Source organism: Mytilus californianus, unplaced genomic scaffold, assembly GCF_021869535.1.
Source record: "Mytilus californianus isolate M0D057914Y unplaced genomic scaffold, xbMytCali1.0.p SCAF_11, whole genome shotgun sequence".
Classification (NCBI taxonomy): Eukaryota; Metazoa; Mollusca; class Bivalvia; order Mytilida; family Mytilidae; genus Mytilus; species Mytilus californianus.
In genome coordinates this window covers 61,732,234-61,753,315 of record NW_026262593.1, presented here as the reverse complement: position 1 = coordinate 61,753,315, position 21,082 = coordinate 61,732,234, and the positions used below count along the sequence as shown (strand labels likewise).

General features: G+C 31.9%; 1 protein-coding gene across 1 annotated transcript; it reads left to right on the top strand.

Moving 5' to 3' along the window:
* Positions 1–9,079: 9,079 nt before the first annotated feature.
* LOC127719270 (alkaline phosphatase-like) lies at positions 9,080–20,636 on the top strand. Its single transcript, XM_052225285.1, has 10 exons — positions 9,080–9,089; positions 9,777–9,997; positions 11,974–12,151; positions 13,049–13,227; positions 13,651–13,758; positions 14,346–14,448; positions 15,697–15,843; positions 16,893–17,084; positions 18,024–18,149; positions 20,298–20,636. Exons 1-10 carry the CDS (start codon positions 9,080–9,082, stop codon positions 20,603–20,605), a joined length of 1,572 nt encoding a protein of 523 aa, XP_052081245.1. The 3' UTR covers positions 20,606–20,636.
* The last annotated feature ends 446 nt before the right edge of the window (positions 20,637–21,082 follow it).

Genomic DNA, 21,082 nt, shown 5'->3' with positions numbered 1-21,082 from the left:
TCCGTTTAATTGAAATAATTATGATTAGCAAATAAAGAAAATAATCAGAAATTCAACTTCTGTCAACGTAAATTTCTTTGCGCAGGCTCAGCGACTCGCAACAAACAGATGTTTAAAGCAATGACGTCATGGGTCGCATGATTTAATGCAATAAGTAAATTGGTTGATTAACTCTTATGTGTAATTTCATAATGACTGTATTGATTCATTTTACTTAAACAAATTCATATATATCTAAATAATAATAAATAATCAGCATGTAAATAAACATTAATTTTTTGCATTTTTCAGTGGTCACTGCTGTAAGTGCCCTGCCCTGCGGAAGTAAACCCCAAATCCAGATTATAAAGATCCCTAATCACAACAACATTAATGTAAATGTAGACAATACCAAACCTGGATCTACTGTAACGACTCCTGTGTTTAGGAGGATACCTATAAACAGAAGAGGGTCAACCGGAAATTCAGCTCAGAGTTTGATGAACAATAAAAATCCATTTTGTACATTTATCATGACATTTATTATTACATGGTTACTATATGTGAATATAAACTTTATATCATAATTCCTTTTATTGCAAACTGTCATTAACCTAGTTCCTGCTCATTGTTGAATGGGCGGACTGATCGATTTATTGCAAACTCTCTTTAACCTAGTTCCAACTCACTGCTGATTAGATGGGCGGATAGATGAATAGCGTGTCAACATTGAATGAGGTTTAAGAGATCGCAAATGCTATATTTCTCCCAGCTATGTAAGATATGCCAGAAATACGTATCGTATGTGCGTAAAGCGAACTCTATTGTACGAATGAAGAATATTTTTAATTCTAAATAAGAATCCTTGATTTACTACATGTAATTCACACTAACAGCCATGATGACACAATTGTGCAATGAAATAATTTAGAAATATTTTTTGTATCTCCTAACATTCATATTTTATCTTGCTCAAAGCATCATGTTTAGAACGTAGAACTTGAACAAAGAAAAGTAAAACAATAAAAAAAAGTATTAAAAATCCACTAAAAAAGATTTTGAAGGTACAAAAAAGCATATTTTTTATTAAATATAAACCTCTTGTATTTATAACAGCCATACAGTTGAGCTATTTTCTTGTCTCTTGGGTCTGTAGCTATACTTGTAGGGCTTAATGGATTCGACATTTATATTTACAAGAGAATAACCTCGTTTGCTGGAACTTTGAATCTCAATATATGGGTTTCACTCCCTTCAATTTTGTCTATGTTATTGTTTTTACATGTATATTTCATATAATTTTATGTTTGAATGACAATAGAAATAAAGATTAAAATCCTATTTTTTTTTCAAATTCACTTCCCCGTCATATGTAAAAATATTTATTGCAATAACACCGAAAAAAGAACCTGTACACAATGTTCACTACATCCTCAGTGTTTCAGTTGTTCAAAATGACTTTAGATGAAGAAATGAAAGCCTTTCTTATCGTTTTTTGTTACATTGAGTTGTCTCCCTATCATCTGTGTCCCGAAAGTCCAATCTGCAAACCTCGGCAGAATCCGTAACCCAAGTTAGATCTGCCGAGGTGTACCGAATGCCGAAAATCATCATTTTCTTTGTTGGCCTGATCAACTCTTTAACTTCTGTGTTAGGTTTTGTATTTTCAAACATTGTGGCCTCATCATCACAAAGAAGATTATCGAAATGCGGATTTTGTGCTTGTGACAATGAATTAAAGTGAGTATGCATTTTGGCCTTTTTTTTTTCATTGAGCATTGTTTAAATACCAGTGGCGAGTTTTGCATGAATAAAAAAACGTCCAATGGAAAGCTATTTCATGCATTATAACTTTTCAAAACACACCAATGCGATATTCAAACTCATAGATTGAAAACAAAATGACAATGCCAGGGAAAAAACGGAAAACGACGAAGGACAAACAACAGTACAAAATACACATTATTGAAAATTGAAGATTGAGCAATTATAACCCAACCAAAAACCGGGGGTGATCTCAGGTGCTCCGGAAGGGTAAGCTGATTCTGCTTCACATGTGGCACCCGTCGTGTTGAAGTGCAAACCTTGTGATGAGTCTAATTCGGTAGGTCACATTCCAGAAAAAAGTGGAATGGAGCGTTTTTAGATCCTTTTAAGCAAAGCTTGAATACAGGATCTGTATTTGAATTAGATTGGTGCTAACTTCTTTTCATTCGTCCTAAGTAGATCCTGTATGATGTCAGCCTCATATGAATAAGGGAACAAGTCGGCAAGAAGATGAGCTCAGTTTGTTCCCATGAGAATGCAATTGTATGTAGAAAAACATGTCTTCCAAATGTTACAAATACGTTGTCAATCAAGAAATAAAGCATCTTGATAATGTTAGTTGCAGAGAATGTTTTTGTTTGAATCAGAGTGATTTTTTACAAAGTATACGATTTATCCCTCCCTAAGACAGGACATTTGTTTCTACGCTGGCCATTCTTTTTTTATGAAACAAAGCAGGACGAAAACAACTTAACAATTAATACAACAGGTAAGTTCTTCAAGGTAAGACTACAGAAATGAATTGCGGAATATTTGGAAAATGTGGGTTTGCTGGAGAGGAACAAAACCATTGCCGTGTAATAGGCCAACTACGGACCTCAGAAAGTTGTTGTTGATTGTGGTATTCCTAAATGTCCGACAGAAAAGGACGAAGTCACAATTCACTTTGTGCACACCAAATGCATTGATTTGGCTTTCTACGATACATCAAGAAATTGAATATAATTTTTATCCAATTTCCTGTAACAGTCGAAGTTGTTTTTGGCATCCCGTAGTTTGTCCTCGATATTTTCATGGAGGAGCATCAACCGTATATCTTATGGTGGTAAAAAATGTCAGCTTTGTCCTAGATTTGAGATGTTAAAGGTGTTAAAGTTTCTCTGGTATTGGTGTCCTTTTTTGTTATCTGCATCTCTAATAAGAAAATAATTTCAAAGTGGCAGTTTGTATATTAAACAATATATAGGTATCATGTCATTTGGTATATATTTCTAGCTCAAATATCTATTTATGAAGTAAAATGAATTATTCATTACAGGTTTTCCAATGCGAACTTATTTCTGCAGTTTAATATACTAGTACATGTACACTTTATATTCTTAACGGAAGTAGTTAGTATATCATGTTATAGGTACATAGATACCTAAATATTTTGTCAACTGTCTATATCTGGTTCCATGTCGAGTTGTTTAATGTCTGTGAATTTTAAGTACATGAAATATTTCTGTGGTCAAGTTTCTTTGACCTTCAGGTTGAAGGCCAATTTATTGAAAAGGCGACATGTCCAAGGTCTATAGATAACAGATATCAACTACTAATATATATATTTGTTATAATTGAACTTTTACCATAGCCGAAGAGTTAATTGACACTTTAGACCAAGCTTATCAAAAACACAAACAATACTTATAAATGGCTTATGTGTAAATAACATATCATTAACATATAGGATACTCTTACATATATTACTTGCATTTAACTTTAAAACAAATTGAATGCTTCTTTTTTTGTAGCTTATTGGCACGTGAAAGCGTTGACCAAAGAACATTTTGAATGTGTGAAAATGGGGAGGAACACATGAATACTAAGTATTAAAAATGTGCACACGGTCAAAGCTTCTATAGTCTCATAAACTATAAAAACTATAATAATTTCAAAAAGTAAATAGAGAAAGAAAAAAACATCAATTTTTTTTTGTATCTTAACAGTCTTGAGATGAAGATTTGTGTTCGATTTTTGCTGTGCATGTACTGATTTTGTGTCATGGATGGATACCGCATATCCTTGGTTTTCTATTAACAATGTTTGTCCTAAATCTATATATTTTTCACTTCAAACCTTCAAAGCTTTTACATACGGTCAAGTTTTAGGGTCAAAGAATTAACAGGACCAATGATTTATGAGTTTGCTGATGCTGCAGGGTAAGAGAAATTGTATTTACCAATCCGGTATTGTATGATGCTTTATCACAGCAGGATATGACTCATCTTTTTTATGCGTATAGGGAAGGAACTGCTGACCAGTTTCCTGACTGCCCGGGTTGATCCCGGCTGTTTTTTTGGCGGTGTTCGGGATGCTTAAGGTGGTACCCAACACCTTGACTGATATTAATTTGGCTCGTTTAATTTTCATAAAAATTTGACAAAATGTTTACTTTGACCCTTTGACAAAAATATAAAAATTTCAAAAAATTTGAACCAACCACTTTATCAGAAAAATTTCATTGGTTATATAGCAGTTTGACAAACACTAATTTTGATCATTGAGAAGCTTAATATTTCCTTAACAATACAACGTAATTAAAACGTTTAGCTGATTTTTACAGAGTTATCTCCCTGTAGTGTTAGGTACCACCTTAATCTTGAGTTTTCTGCAGCGTTTTTGTTTAAATCTGCCGTTTGTTCTTCCTTTATTATTCGGTTGTTTTTTTCGACTTGTGGTTTAAACTTGTTCACTTAGTGTTTCTCTTACTTTCAATATAACATGTACCACATTAATCACTTGCGCATTAATCAAAATGTCATTTTATCTATGCGGATATATTATTTCAAAGGTAAAGAAGCTTTTCAGACATTTGTCATATAAATAGTTGAAAATAAACAATTTGAATTTTGATTTTTGAACGTGACTAGTATGTTTACCAATTTACCGCTAAATTACGAAAGTTTACTCTTACATATAAAAATAAGAAGATGTGGTATGATTGCCAATGAAACAACTCTCCACAAGAGACCAAATGACACAGAAATTAACAACTAAAGGTCACCATATGGCCTTCATTAATGAGTAAAACCCATACCGCATATAGTCAGCAAAAAAGGCCCCTATAAATGACAAATGTAAAACAATTCCAACGAGAAAACTAACGGCCCTAATAATTTACAAAATAATGAAATATGTATGTTAGAACAAGAGCAATTGTGCCTATTCCATTTCTTGTTTGAAAAGTATAGTATGTCTAGATCTTGATAATCAACGTATCAATTTCGCTTGAAGCCTGGAAGTATTGGTAAACTTAGCTGATATCGTATATGATTTATTGTAAATTCTGACCTGATTTGTCAGTCTGTCGGTTTGTGACCTTTTCCTTTATCCTTCAATATGACATCACGTGTGTTTAAAACATGATATACCGTCACTCCCATACGTAAGGGTTAATAACATAGTGAAGATCTAGTTGAAACTGCATTTTGAAATGAGTAAGTATACAAATGATTAAAATTTCAAGGTGAAAAAAAATAAACGGAAGGTCAAGAGCATGAAAACGTTAAGCACATAGCGACTTAAGGATGTTCGCTACTCTTTCAAAATAACAAACCTTATAGGAGACTGTTATAAACTGATATTAACAGAACTGAATAAGCCGAAAAAAATGTATGTGTCCTTGTTTTTGAGATTTAAGTCTTTGAAAATTAGGCGGGAAATGGTTCTCTCTAAATTTTTCATGCACTTAACATTGACGCCTTTTTGTCTTTCAAAAACTATGAAAAATTACAAGGATTTAAAAAAGATTTTCAAAAATGGCTTTTAAAACTATTTAATAAAATTTTGAAAAGAAAAGTAGGGGTTAGCGGGGAAATTTTTCAATTGGCACCACATGGATACAACCAGAGTTTTCCGAATATCTGACAAAAAGTCAAAAACACAAGCCTGAGATAATCGGACATTCTAAATTCCATTCTCCTCCGAAAATAGAGAAAAATATAGGTTAGTTGACAATTAAAAACATAGATAAGTTGACTATTATGACAGTAAACAATAGCTAGGAATTATTCTTTATTGTTTTTCAAAGTGTAGATGCATCTTAGTATACATGTGATGTAGATGGTCTTCGAATCTGGAGATTTCTTTTTCGTTAATTAATAATCAATTGGTGATAGTTGTCTGTTTGGCGTCCAAGAGAAATTAAGTAATGAAAAAATAATCAACCGTCCGATTGAATTTTCGACATTGAATCATGTACGGATGTATAAGTACGCAGTCACGTCCGGTCAGATTGGGGACGTTCAATTCGATGCCTCATGTAGAGAGTGCCACGCTAGTAGGTGGCCTGTTGTAAGGCAAAACTTCTGTCTGTATCCTATATATTCCCATTTTCAAGAAGCAGTCCAAAGTTCCCTGACCTTCATCCCGGGCGACCTTTGTATGACATATTTGCCACTGGACGATGACCAAAAATCGATCAATCAATTAAAACAGGCACACCCTTGTTAGAAGAATTCTAGCTTTCTCCACGATAAAGTTCCCTTGCAACACTTTAATAAGCCTCTATCCAACAATCCTTTTTTTCAGTGCCAGTGAAAATTCCCCAATTGGAACCTCCATATTTGATGTATTATTTTATTTGTTCTTGTCCTGAACTTGCATGACATATTTGCTTCGCGACGTAAAACACACAATAAATAGAATATTTTATGCAAGCTTTATTTCAAAACGAGAAAGCAAAAACAACAACAATAGAATGATGCATGCAGTTTATTATGCAGGAGACTATTGAATACCCTTTTAGATATCGTATCTGAAGTGTACTTATACACCTGTATGCATGTACATGTAGCAAAATATGATCGAATGTAGGATATGATAGCTTAATCTTATGTTATTACGTCAATAATGATAAAAAAGCACATGTTAAAACGAGAATTTAATACAATATGAATAATGTTTTCGGGTTTGTGAAAAATTACGATTTCATATTTTAAGGACCAAAAATTCAGCTTAATTAGATCATACCTTTTCATTTACTAGTATTTCCCAACACTTGCATTCAAAGTTGACCTTTATTATTCTTCCCTTAGTTTATTTATTTTATATTTACATTGTATCATAGATCAAATTTATTTGTTCAGTGTATGTTCACTGGTGTTAATATGTCCTTTGATTGAGTTAAGCCATTTCAGTTGATATTTTATAGTTTGTCTTTCTATGTTGTGATGTTACACTATTGTTTCAGATAATGGTGAAGGTTTGGTACCATTAAAACGTTTAAACCCGCTGCAATTGTTTGCACCTGTCCTAAGTCAGGAATCTGATGTTCAGTAGTTGTCGTTTGTTGATGTGGTTCATAATTGTTTCTCGTTTCTCGTTTTTTATATAGTTTAGACCGTTGGTTTTCCCGTTTGAATGGTTTTACGCTTGTAATTTTTGGGGCCCTTTATAGCTTGCTGTTTGGTGTGAGCCAAGGCTCCGTGTTGAAGACCGTACTTTGACCTATAATGGTTTACTTTTATAATTGTGAATTAGATGGAGAGTTGTCTCATTGGCACTCATACCACATCTTCTTATATCTATGGATGGAGAGTTGTCTCATTGGCACTCATACCACATCTTCTTATATCTTCCTAGATGGTTTGGCTATTCTTGTTGTGTTCCTTTTGTTCAAATAACTCAAATAACTCATATAACTCATATACCTCATATAACTCGTATACCTCATATAACTCATATAACTCATAAACCTCATATAACTCATAAACCTCGTATAACTCATATAACTCATATACCTCATATAACTCGTACAACTCATATAACTCATATAACTCATATACCTCATATACCTCATATAACTCATATAACACATAAAACTCATATACCTCATATAACTCATATACCTCATATAACTCATATAACTCATATACCTCATATAACTCATATAACTCATATACCTCATATAACTCATATACTTTCATATAACTCATATAACACATATAACTCATATACCTCATATAACTCATATACCTCATATAACTCATATACCTCATATAACTCATATACTTTGATATAACTCATATAACACATATAACTCATATACCTCATATACCTCATATAACTCATATAACTCATATACCTCATATAACTCATATAACTCATATACCTGATATACCTCATATACCTCATATAACTCCTATAACTCATATAACTCATATAACTCATATACCTCATATACCTCATATAACTCATATAACCCATAAAACTCATATATCTCATATAACTCATATAACTCATATAACTCATATAACTCATATACCTCATATAACTCATATAACTCATATACCTCATATAACTCATATACTTTCATATAACTCATATAACACATATAACTCATATACCTCATATAACTCATATACCTCATATAACTCATATACCTCATATAACTCATATACTTTGATATAACTCATATAACACATATAACTCATATACCTCATATAACTCATATACCTCATATAACTCATATAACTCATATACCTCATATAACTCATATAACTCATATACCTGATATACCTCATATACCTCATATAACTCCTATAACTCATATACCTCATATAACTCATATACTTTCATATAACTCATATAACACATATAACTCATATACCTCATATAACTCATATAACTCCTCCTATATTTAGGTATTTATACTTCTTTTGACTTTAAGATGTTTGGGATTGATCGTTCCTGATGAAGGTATATCCAGAAAAGTGCTTCAGACGAACAACATTTATTAAGTGTTAATTTCATGTGCATATATTTTACTAGGCTATCTTAATCTGTCACATAAAATATACGTATAAGTCTTAGTTTACCAGTGAGAGAGATTATTTACCAATTGTAAACTTGATTTAAGAGTTGAAATTTCTTAAATGTTCAATTATTTTATTCGTATTCAATATTGTATTGCTATTACACAAATACAATACGTCGTAAAAAAAGACGCAATATTTTGATAACGTACGGAAGGAGCAGTAGGTAAATATCTTCGTTTCCAACCATATTACATAGTTATCTGTGAATATTTATTTACAGAACTGTGAAACACCTCTTACGCTAGATAATTACTTCGTATTCGATCTTAAGCAATCCGAAAGATAACCATGTTAAACCTGGTTAAAAATGTTGAAGTTTTTTTCTTTTTTGTAACTTTAATGCATTCTGGATTTGGTTTTCCATCAAAGGAAACTGGTCCGATTACGAATTCCAAATTTTCAGGAAACGGTGAAAGTGAGTACTAGTTTTCTTTACTTAAGCTTTGTTAATATCATTTGTATCCCCCTACTTTATGTCTAACAGTAAGTTATAGAAGCATCTCAATTTAATATTTAATTGTGAAATATTTGCCACTGGCCGTAAAGAAATTGATATCTTATTATCAGTGGATTTCTAACGCATAAAAGTTAGCGTTTACTCTGAAAATTATTACTCACTTGCACTCTCTATGCATTTGATGACATTCATTGACAGCAATACACATTGGATTTAATTTACTTTCGTTCCATAAACAAGTACTGGGATAGATAGATATAGGAAGATGTGGTATAAGTGCCAATGAGACAACTCTCCATCCAAGTTACAATTTATAAAAGTAAACCATTATAGGTCAAGGTACGGCCTTCAACACGGAGCATTGGCTCACACCGAACAGCAAGCTATAAAGGGCCCCAAAAAATTACTAGTGTAAAACCATTCAAACGGAAAAACCAACGGTCTAATCTATATAAAAACGAGAAACGAGAAACACGTATGAACTACATAAACAGACGACAACTACTGTAATCAGATTCCTGACTTAGGACAGGTGCAAACATTTGCAGTATGCAATAAACATTCATGATCAAACGAACTGCAATGCAATTTGCAGTACACACAAAGCTAGATTTTGGAGAGGAAATCCAATTGATAATTCTCAAAACGGCTTACACTGATAGTATTCAATTTTACTATTCTTTCTTATTTATAATGTATGTTTTTTTATACAGCACAAGTATATTGGCGAAATCAAGCAAAAGATGAACTTCATAAATATTTAAAATCACAGAAAATTGAGAAAGTCGCAAGAAATGTGATTTTCTTCCTGGGTGATGGAATGAGTATACCCACTATAACAGCAGCTAGAATAAGACAAGGTCAACTTAACAACAAAACAGGAGAAGAAAATGTACTCAGCTGGGAGAAATTCCCACATGTTGCATTATCCAAGGTCAGCTTTATGATATATTTCCTAATTTGGGATCCAACTGCGATTAATATCAATTGATTCTATTGTTTAATTCCTATTTTATACATTCGAATATTTCTATTTTTTTATATTATCTGATTATCCGAAAAAAATCGAAATGTTGGTGACTTAAAGTTACATTTGTAAGTGTTATGATATATCTACATATTGCAAACTTTAATCATAATTTTTTTTAACGAAAAAATGTTTTTAATAATCTCGACAAATACGTAAATAAGTAGAAAATATATAAGTAGATTGCTTTGTTTTACCAGTAGAAACTGGTTACCTCGAGGTACTACGGACGAAATGTATACGTAGTTCAATATTGACAAGACTATGATAAGACATGAGTTTAGTGTTTGTCTTTGTTATCTATATCTGTTGGTGGTTTATGATATGTTTCTTGTTTTTGTGATCATGCCTCTCGAAGATGTGAACAGATTTATATTAACAGCATGATTTCAGTTGAATTTGAAGATCAAAGGCAGAACGCATATGACATATATACGGAAAGTGCCCACATCATAATGACATATATATGGAAAGTGATCACAACATAATGACATATATATGGAAAGTGACCACAACACAATGACATATATATGAAAAGTGATCACAACATAATGACATATACTGTGGATTCATTAATATTCGTTGGATACCAATTTTCGTTGATTTCATGGGGACAGGGGAACCACGAATTTAAAAGTTCAACGAATTACAAATTTTCTAAAGGAATGTATGCAAACTTTGCAAAATCCACGAAATTTGATATCGACGAAAATTAAAGTTTTCATAAATCCACGAAAATTGGGACCCACGAAAATAAATGAATCCACAGTATATGGAAAGTGACCACAACTTAATGACATATATATGAAAAGTGACCACAACATAATGACATATATATGGAAAGTGAACACAACATAATGTGACCACAACATAATGGCATTTATATGGAAAGTGACCACAACATAATGACATATATATAAAAAGTGACCACAACATAATGACATATAAATAGAAAGTGACCACAACATAATGACATATATATGAAAAGTGACCACAACATATGACATATATATGGAAAGTGACCACAACATAATGACAAATATATGAAAAGTGACCACAACATAATGACATATATATGAAAAGTGACCACAACAATTGACATATATATGAAAAGTGACCACAACATAATTACATATTTTTTCTATAACTGAATACTCATCCCCCTTTGAGTAAGAGGAGTTTACATGTACATGAAAGATTGACTGGTCCGTATTTCAGATCTTTCGTACACGCGACAGTCCGCGATTTGTATTTGCAGCTCCTCCTAAACCACTAACTAGACATTAGCGTTACAAAAACAGGAACGTTTTTAAAGATTACATTTTATTTTAAATCTTATATACCATTGTAAATTTCTATTGTTTTATTTGACTCAAAAGGGTATAATTTTTGCAAAATCTGACTAATTTTCACAACTTGTAGCTTATGAAAAAGCTCCGTGGCCCACACTTATAGCATAATATAAACTTCATTTTGGTAAATTATGATACAATTCTGTCGATTTTAATTTTAGACACTCCATTTACTTTTACCAACAAAATATAGTTTGATGTTTGATCTGAATAAAGCAAAAATTGTATTCCTTCATAATTCTATAATTATCATATTATAATCAACAAATGATCTAAAAAAAATAAAAAAATATTGTTCTCACTTTTTCAATATCTATACCTTAACTGATCTTCTGAATATGACTTATATCTTAAATGGTGCTATAATAAAGAATCATTCATGTATGTCATTCAGTTGAGGTCTTTCAATCGGGTTGTCTCCCAGTCATTTTTACTATCAGTTCTTTTTTGCGAATTTTTTTCATTTTTGAAGCAAACAACACGACCAAATGAAATATATTTGTATTAATCTTGCGAACTTTGTTTTTGCAGACATATAATCAGGATCATCAAACACCAGATTCGGCGGGGACTGCAACACAATTTCTGTGTGGTATAAAAACTAACTCTGGGGTTTTAGGAGTAGATGGTAGTGTTAAGCCAAAAGATTGTTCTTCAATGACTGACAAGTCAAAGGTCACATCGATTGCAGACTGGTCATTAGAGAAAGGTAAATTTTCTAAATGTTACTTTCTTGAAGAGAGAGAAAACAACACACACACACACAACGAAAATGAAACAAAAAAATACCCAAAAATTGCTAACAAACAAAGGAAAAAGAAGACAAAACAAACTGCCATAAAAAGAAAAGAAAATTCGTATGAGAGCAAAAATCCGAGTTCGTGCCGTACGCAATATTTTTATACGAAATAAGTCCTCTTGCAAATGTAAACTATTTTCAATGAAACCCTTATCTATACTGCACATTAAACACTGACAGTTTGAAAAAATAAACTAATTATATATTTTGTTTTCAATTTTTATATGCCCCGTTTACCGAATGTTTTATGGTATACCGTTGTCCGTCCGTCCGTCCGTCCGTCGTCAACATGTCGGACAATAACACAAAAACGCTTTAACCAATTTGCTTGAAACTTTGATGAATTGTTTATATCTATTGACATGAGCTCCCTTTTGATTTTTATAAATTTTAGATTTTACGTTTCCGAGTTATGGGGTGTTATTCATTAAAAAAGGGGCGATTTTCCAGTTTTCGGACAATAACTCAAAAATGCTTAGAGCAGTATTCATGAAACTTTGGTGAATTGAATTGTTTAAATCTATTGGCGCGATCTTCCTTTCGAGTTTTATAAATTTTGGATTTTACGTTTCCGAGTTATGGAGTTTTATTCATTAAAAAAGGGGGATTTTCCAGTTTTCGGACAAACAACTCAAAAGTGCTTTGAGCAGTGATGACGGGTTTATATCTATTAAAATAACCTCCCTTTAGTTTTTTTTTTATAAATTTCTGATATGAAATTGAGTAGGTATGGAACTTAAATCGATAATCTTTTATCAGCAGTGTAGTTTTTTTTTCGCTTTATTTAGTTTGTTTTGTTTGTTTAAGACAAATCTGTAGGAATTATAACAACTACAAGAATTACTCATGCAACACCAGGGGCCGCATATGCCAATACAGCATATCGGAACTGGGAAGTTGACTGGCAATTAGAAAATGTTACCAACAAAGAAAATTGTCCTGATATCGCAAAACAATTAATCAATGACTACAAATCAAGCATTAAGGTATGTCATGTTTACATAGAAAATTTACAGATTTGAAGAGAATGCATAAAGCATATCTCAGTTTAGTGATATGTTTATTGCAACCAATCAAATAGCTCTAAATACACATTTCACTCACATTATTCGGATTATTAACTTAAGACGAAAAGCTCAAAAAAAATATTCTAAGACAAACTAACAGTGTTCTACGAGCAAGCGCGGATTCGAAATTATAATAATGTATTTAAGAAGGCTCTACCTGGATAAGTAATTTATAAATGGTACGGTACCAAACAAGGCTCGGATGAGAACTGTCTAGTTGTATCTTTTGTGCATGTCTACTATTTAAAACTCTTCGAAAGCTATACAATTCAAAAAGCATTTGCCTGAAGATATTGCAAAAGATCACCAAGCATGTTCAGGTCATCGTTTGCTTCTATGTAGGTATTGATGGGAGGAGGACGGCGATATTTCCTACCAAGCAACGAATCTGATCCTGTCATTGGGTTGAACAACAAAGATGGAAGGAGAGACAACAGAAATTTGATTGAAGTTAGTAGAATTAATGAATAAGAACCTATAAAAAAAAATCTAAAAAACCTAAAGCATTGCAAAAGCGTCATTATTATACAGCTAATGGTCATTTGCATCGAAAAAATAACTTTGATATGATTTAAAAATTTGAAAAAAAAACAAAAGTGTCATTAGTTTTATACTACATGTATTTAACACAAATAACACATTCAAGGACTTTATCAAATTATCTTCAGAAGGCGCGAAAGGAATGTCATTATCTACGTAGTATAAAATCCTATCCCTGTCGGTGCACCTGAGTTAACTCACGGGTTTTGTTCAATCTTTAATTTTTGTGTGATGCTTTATACATAGTTGTTTGTATTTTTTATGTTTTCTTTTTGGCCATGGTGATGTAAGTTTTTCTTCATTTTACGGGTTTTTATTGACCTCTTCTCAGTTTTTGCACTTTCAAATGTAACCTTATGCTTCCCGTGGTTACCAAGTTTTCATCCTCTTTTGGTTTCATCCTTACTTTATACATTAAACATTGTTGTAACAAAAAATGGCAGATATTTGCGATAGCGTATGATTCATATTCATTGTTTTTAACAAACTTTTTTTAGGAATGGATTAACGATAAGCAACAAAGAAAAGTTAATTATGAATACGTATGGAATGCTACAGAATTCAATAATATTGATCCTAGATCTACTGAATATATTTTAGGTATGAACAAAGTAAATCTAGCCTTAATGTCACATATAAAAAAAATTCGGACCAAAAAGGTACAAAATGCTCCATCAGATTAGTTCATAACCAAATAAAAAATCAATTTTACCCAGTGAAAAACATGTATAGTTGCATACGGGCAATTAATATTGCCAAGACCATCATTGATTGGAACAAACTACTGTCATCAGTAACATCGACCAACACATTCAGAGGGATTAAGAGCCTCCTTGAAGGCATGCCTTTAAATTCATTTGAGACCACCAGCATATGCATAGTTTCAATTGTATAATTATATCATTTTTAACTGTTAATATCCTAGAGAGAACTTGTGTTGTCTGACACTAAATTAACAGAAAATTAGATCTCCGGATCTCCAAAACATCGATCAAGTATAAAAAAGGAGCGAGTGCTTAGGGAGCTACCATTTGATTTTTAGGGGGGGGGGGGGGGGGGGGGACTAGGATGAAATTTGAAAAAAAGGCAGGACAGGAGTTTTGAGTAAAAAAAAAGACAGGATGAGTAACTTGGCAAAAAAAAAGGCAGGATAACAATTTATGTAAAAAAAGTCAGGATAAACTAATAAAAAAACATGCAGAACTGAATAGAGTGAAAAATAAAAAGGCAGGACAGAGATTGAGATTACAAGTAAAAAAATGAAGGACAAAACCTACTGAGAAAGACAAAATAATTCGTCACCACACGACAAACTTACACGAAAAGAATCAAATGTCGAACTCTCTGTGCAGTATGCAATTTAAATATGTTAGAGAGAAAAAGATAGCAAGTTCCGTGATACGTTTAGAAATAGTCATATATTACAGAAAAAGTGCTTTTTCTTGAAACATATCATATATTATAGAAAAGTGCTTGAATACAGTTCCTCAATCACATTAGCTGAACTACATACGACATATTGTTCTGTCGGTTTGATTTAAATGATACATGTACTACAGGAGCTATGTTTAACTTATTTCTTTTCAAATAGCAAAGATCTGCAGACGGCAAATAAAGTTGACATATCTATCATGTAAGGAAATAAGAAGAATTAAAAGAAATCATTTTAAAACATTATAATAAATTATCATTCTTAGTGGTTAGAATTCATGACTTTGATATAGTAGACACCCCTCATCATCATCATCATCACTTATATTTGTGTAAAGTAGATGTTGTGTGATGGGGTTCCTGTGTTTGCTTGAAGATATAACTATCTTTTTCTAAAACAATCCTTAATATTTGTAGGCTTATTCAACTCTGATCACATGTCATTTGAGTTGGATAAAGCTAGTCAGCCTGTACCGGAACCCACGTTAGCAGAAATGACAGAAAAAGCTATCAGAACATTACGTATGCACGACAATAATAAAGGCTACTTTCTTCTTGTAGAGGGTATGTCAAGTTCATCTTATGATACTTATAGTATAGAGCAAAGTGATACATGTAAATAACGATATAATGAATATATGTTACAGTGAATTTGTATAATCACTGAACTGATAAACGATTTTATAAAATCCCTGATTTTGAGTAGGGATTTTACAAAATCACTGAATTAATGAAGATCTTTTTTTACAGATTCCCTGATTAAATGCAGTGAATTTTAAAAAGAATATGATTCTTTTCGTTACAATATTCTTGAAAAAAAGTCTAAAGCAGTGTCACTCAACAAGTTTGAGGTTAATTTAGCCTTTTATATTAATACTAAGTGAGTTATTGTCATCAAACAACTGACATACTGTAGAAAAATACCTATCTGTTGTCCTTTTTTTAACTAATATTGTGTGGATATAAATGTGTTTTATAGGCTGCAAATTAAGAATACAAAACTTATATGCTTTTTGTATATCAATTTTCATGTCATAATAAGATACTCTCATCCTGATATGCATGTAATATTTGCTACTGGATGGCATAGCCTAAACCAATCAATATCTTACTCTTTCCATATGTGTTTTCCTCCTCTCTAAATGGCAATCGCTCCGATGTACTGTCTTTATATTTGATTACAAAATTGATATAATTGGTTTATACTTTCCAGTAATTACAGAAACACTATATAATAAACATTATACTCTTAATATCAGTTCATATGCTTATCATTCATAATCACTGTACAATAGTTTTAACTAGTATCATTTATTAAAAAAATATATTTCAAAATCATTGGTTTATTTGTATTTAGAAAAACACATTTTTAATATCAAGTTTATTAATAAACTTGTAATCAGGGATTTTACAAAATCACTAAAACTGTTATTCCAGGGATTTTACAAAATCCCTGATAAACTGGCAAAAAATGGAAGTTCAGTGATTGTCGTAACTAAACTTGGAACCCGAACATGAGGTATTTCGCTCAAAAAATAAATCAACAAATGCTTTCCTTGTTAAGCTATAACCTATAATGCTTCTCACAATGTCTAAACTTGTGATATTTTCAGGAGGAAAAATAGACTGGGCTCATCACTTTGGAGAAGCGGATTACGCATTATCTGAAACTATTGCAATGGCTGATGCTGTTGCTGTAGCTGATAATCTCACGAGTGATGAGGATACTCTCATAATCGTCACAGCTGATCATTCGCACACGATGACTATTGTTGGATATCCTGACAGAGGCAATCCTGTACTTGGTAATAATGAAATACATTTTAGTTTAACAATAGTTTTTGCAAATTGTGTTCATCTTATAACTAATTGCAGTCCATTCGAAATAGTTGTACTTTTCATACATAATATCCTGCGTAGATATTCAACACGTATAATGATGTAAAGTAGTTATGTTGTTTCAGTATATAACAGTGAAATTATCAATCAATTTGTAACAGTATTGTTTTAAAAATCTTTTCAAAATATACTTTATAAAAAAGAGACACATTATTGTCAAGCTACCAAGGGGACAACTACAAATCATAATTCGAAGAAAAACAGACAACCCAAGATCCCTTCCACCAAAACAAAACAGGTGCTCTGGAAGGGTAAGCGGATCCTGCTTTACATGTGATACCCACCGTTTTACTCTTAAAAATGAATTGTTAAGTTAAATCTCCACAATGTAAATGGATTTTATGACGCAAGTAGCTAACAATCAAGTAATTTGCACTAACTCGGGTACATATGCTGTAAAAAACATTTTCACTCAAGTATTATAGAAGAGAGGCGAAAAATACCAAAGCTATATTTAAACTCATAAGTCGAAATCAAACTGAAAATGCAAAGACAAAAAACGATAAAAAGACAAACAACAGTACACAAAACACAACATAGATAACTTAAGGCTGAGCAATACGAACCCCACAAATAACCGGGGGTGATTTCAGGTACTTGACTGATGTTTCATTGACACAGACCAAGAGGTCTGTTATTCTAAATCCTTTTTGGGATATAATTTGATTTAGATGATAAGAAATACGTCATTTGGTCACTAGCGGAGAACTCAGTCTGTCTCATTTTCAATCACAGTACATCTTCTTATTTTTCTATAATGCCATCAGAAAAGGTTAATATTTCAAGTTGCATCAGATCAAGTGAAGTTTTTCAAATAATAGTTTATACAATATGTTGATTCAAAGGTCTAGTTAAAACCAATGGGAAAGTTGCTATGGCTGGGGACAATTTGCCATACACCACACTTGCATATGCAAATGGACCAGGTGCAGTGCAAAGTCCAAGGAGGAATCTAACTGGTGAACATACAGGTAAAATTATCTGTGAAAATAATGTTTACGATCTACCCTTTAATAGTTGAACATTTTGCATGTCTTACAGTTATTAGTAGTGTTTTCATCATTATGTCTGTAGAAATCATATATAATATTTTAAAAGTCACAGTATACAACAACACCACACACAATCGTATAGTACCCATAATCTTCTAAAAGGCAAATAATTAGAACTGCTTAAAACGTGTACGATTATTAGTTTCAAACGGAAACGCATCACTCCGAACCTTATTGAAACAAGATGGAGTAATACAAACTAACTATGATCGCTTTGTCTCGCTTTCGCGACATTAATGTCGCAAACTGGACAAAAATCAAACAACAGTGTAACACAACGTTCTTAAATAAAAAAAAAATGATTAGGGATTTATTTGAATACGCCCATTTCAAATTCAACAGCTTTGTCAGTTAGTGATAGACATTACAAAAAAATAATGGCACATTTAAACAACAACATATTATAACGGACTTAAGGATGTAGTCATGTCAGGTTTAGGATTTTTTGTCAGCTGTTTGGACTCTTGGGTTTTTTTTCCTACGATACAGGGTAAAACATTTGCCCCATACCACCCACATTTTTTTCATAATAGACTTCAATAGCTCATAAAAAAGTCATTACCATTGCGATTTGAGACCCAAATAATGCCAATGCTAAATATAAGGTAAAAGTCCGAGTCAGTCTTTTCCCGCCATATTTTAAAAATAAAAAAAAATAGTTCTATAACCTATCTATATTTTTAGCTTATTTTGTTCCTTAACTAATGCTCTTCTGACTTAAAGTATCAATTTTTTTTAATTCAAGATTTTTTTTTTAAGCTCACCTAACTACAACATTAAATTAATCAATTTTGGAGCAAAAAAACACCACAAATTTCAAACAACAAATTCAATATCAATATAACACTACGGAAGATAATACAAGGTTTAGCTAACTATAACCCAGCGTTTGATCCTTCATTTTCTTCAGAAAATGCTTGTTCCAAGTCAGGAAGATGACAGTTGTTTTCCATTCGTTCCGTTGGTTGATATAGTCGATCATTTGGTTTTGTCAGTTTAAATTATGGACTTCGGTCCCCCTGTTTTAATTAACTTACGTTGGAGTTCGTTTTTTTTTATTTTAGCACATAGTTATTGGACGAATGATATCACTAAAAATCCAAACACATGTCTGAAAACGAATGATCAAAATTGTTAGAGACTATATAACAATAATACATAACAGCTAATTTTTCAATATGATTAAGGAATGACTGAATATTTTTTCTGTCTTTGAAAAATTAACATTAAAAAAATGTGGTGCACTCTGAATAACAATCGTTGCGGGTTATTTAAAGTGTGCACCACCTTTTTTGAGGCTATTTCGAATAGACAGAATTTTTTTACAGTCATTTCTTATAATTTAATTCTAAATTCCATTTTTAAGGAGTAAATCATGAAAACATGTTGATGACGTCACGATCACTTGACAAAATTATGTCTATGAGCTGATAGACAAAAAACTTTCAGCCAATCAGAAGCCGTGTTACATCCAAAATTAAATTATTGCTAAATGCACCGTGTTCCCTTAAGAAAACAGATGGGACTTTAGCCAACCAATTGAAAGTTGCTTTTATAACACCAATAATTTTAAACAACAACTCAACACAACGTGTGTCAATTAAAACACAATGAATATGACTTACAGTCGTACAAGTGAGAGGTTTAGCTAGCTATAAAACCAGGTTCAATCCACCATTTTCTACATAAGAAAAAACCTGTACCAAGTCAGGAATATGACAGTTGTTTTCCATTCGTTTGATGTGTTTGAGCTTTTAATTTTGCAGTTTGATAAGGGTCTTTACTTTTTGAATTTTCCTTTGAGTTTTGTATTTTTGTTATTTTACTTTTTACAAAATCTGATCCCTAACAAACAGAATAAAGTAATTAAGATAAAAAAATGTCAACTTTTTTCAACCTATTAAGTATTAAATTTTAATATATTATGTACGTTATTAATTTACCAAGCCCATTTGATAATAAACATAAAAATCAATGCACATGCCCGCGATTTTGCGGTTGACTTCTTGTAAATACAGCAATATGTATAATACAAATAAAAAGGTTTTTTTACTTTTCTGTTTATAGACGAGAAAGATTTTCATCAGCAATCCGCAATAAAAATGGGTCTGGAGACACATGGGGGAGATGACGTTGCTATCTTCGCGCGAGGTCCAATGTCACATCTGTTTCAGGGTGTTCATGAGCAGCATTATATTGCGCATGTCATGGCGTTTGCCTCCTGTGTTGGAGAATATGCTAAAGAAAAGGACTGTGCTGCTGCAATTGCTAATCCGCCAAAATCTAAACCAGTTAACCCCAATCCAAGTAACAGAGGAGAGCAGAATACTAATAGTATATTTTTGTTGATGTTATTAGTTTTTATTACTGTTTAAAAAAAAATATACTGGTGAACTGTTTGTTAAATGTTGTTTTGTTTTTCTCTTTGTTACAGTAGAATTATTAGATATATTGATAAATAAAAAAAAAAAGAGGTTAACAATAATTCTCTTCAATACCTGTCCATGTTAAACTCATCAAACATACCAGATTTATATTTTAATCGCAAATAAGTGCATTTTGTATAAACAAAACTCACCATTGTGTTCGGAACGAAACAGTTGGACGGCCAAATAAGATACAAAGTTGAAGATAGATGAAAAAACCAAACTTAAAGTTTTCGATAAGTTGTACGATGTTGACATGGTACATGGTACATTGTATATCAACTGTCATCCTAAATGTACGATTCTAAGTATCATTAAGTGATCTTAAACATGCACACCAAGTTTGAATGGATTGTCTTTATCATTTTGAAACTGAAATAAAGTACTTGTATAGAATAATAGATTCTTTCTTAAAAAAAAAAGATT

Coding starts and splice junctions, on each gene's coding strand:
- LOC127719270 (XM_052225285.1), top strand. Junction 14,449..15,696: donor ATCTACTGAATATATTTTAG/GTATGAACAAAG, acceptor TAATATTTGTAG/GCTTATTCAACTCTGATCAC. Junction 17,085..18,023: donor CAGAGGCAATCCTGTACTTG/GTAATAATGAAA, acceptor GTTGATTCAAAG/GTCTAGTTAAAACCAATGGG.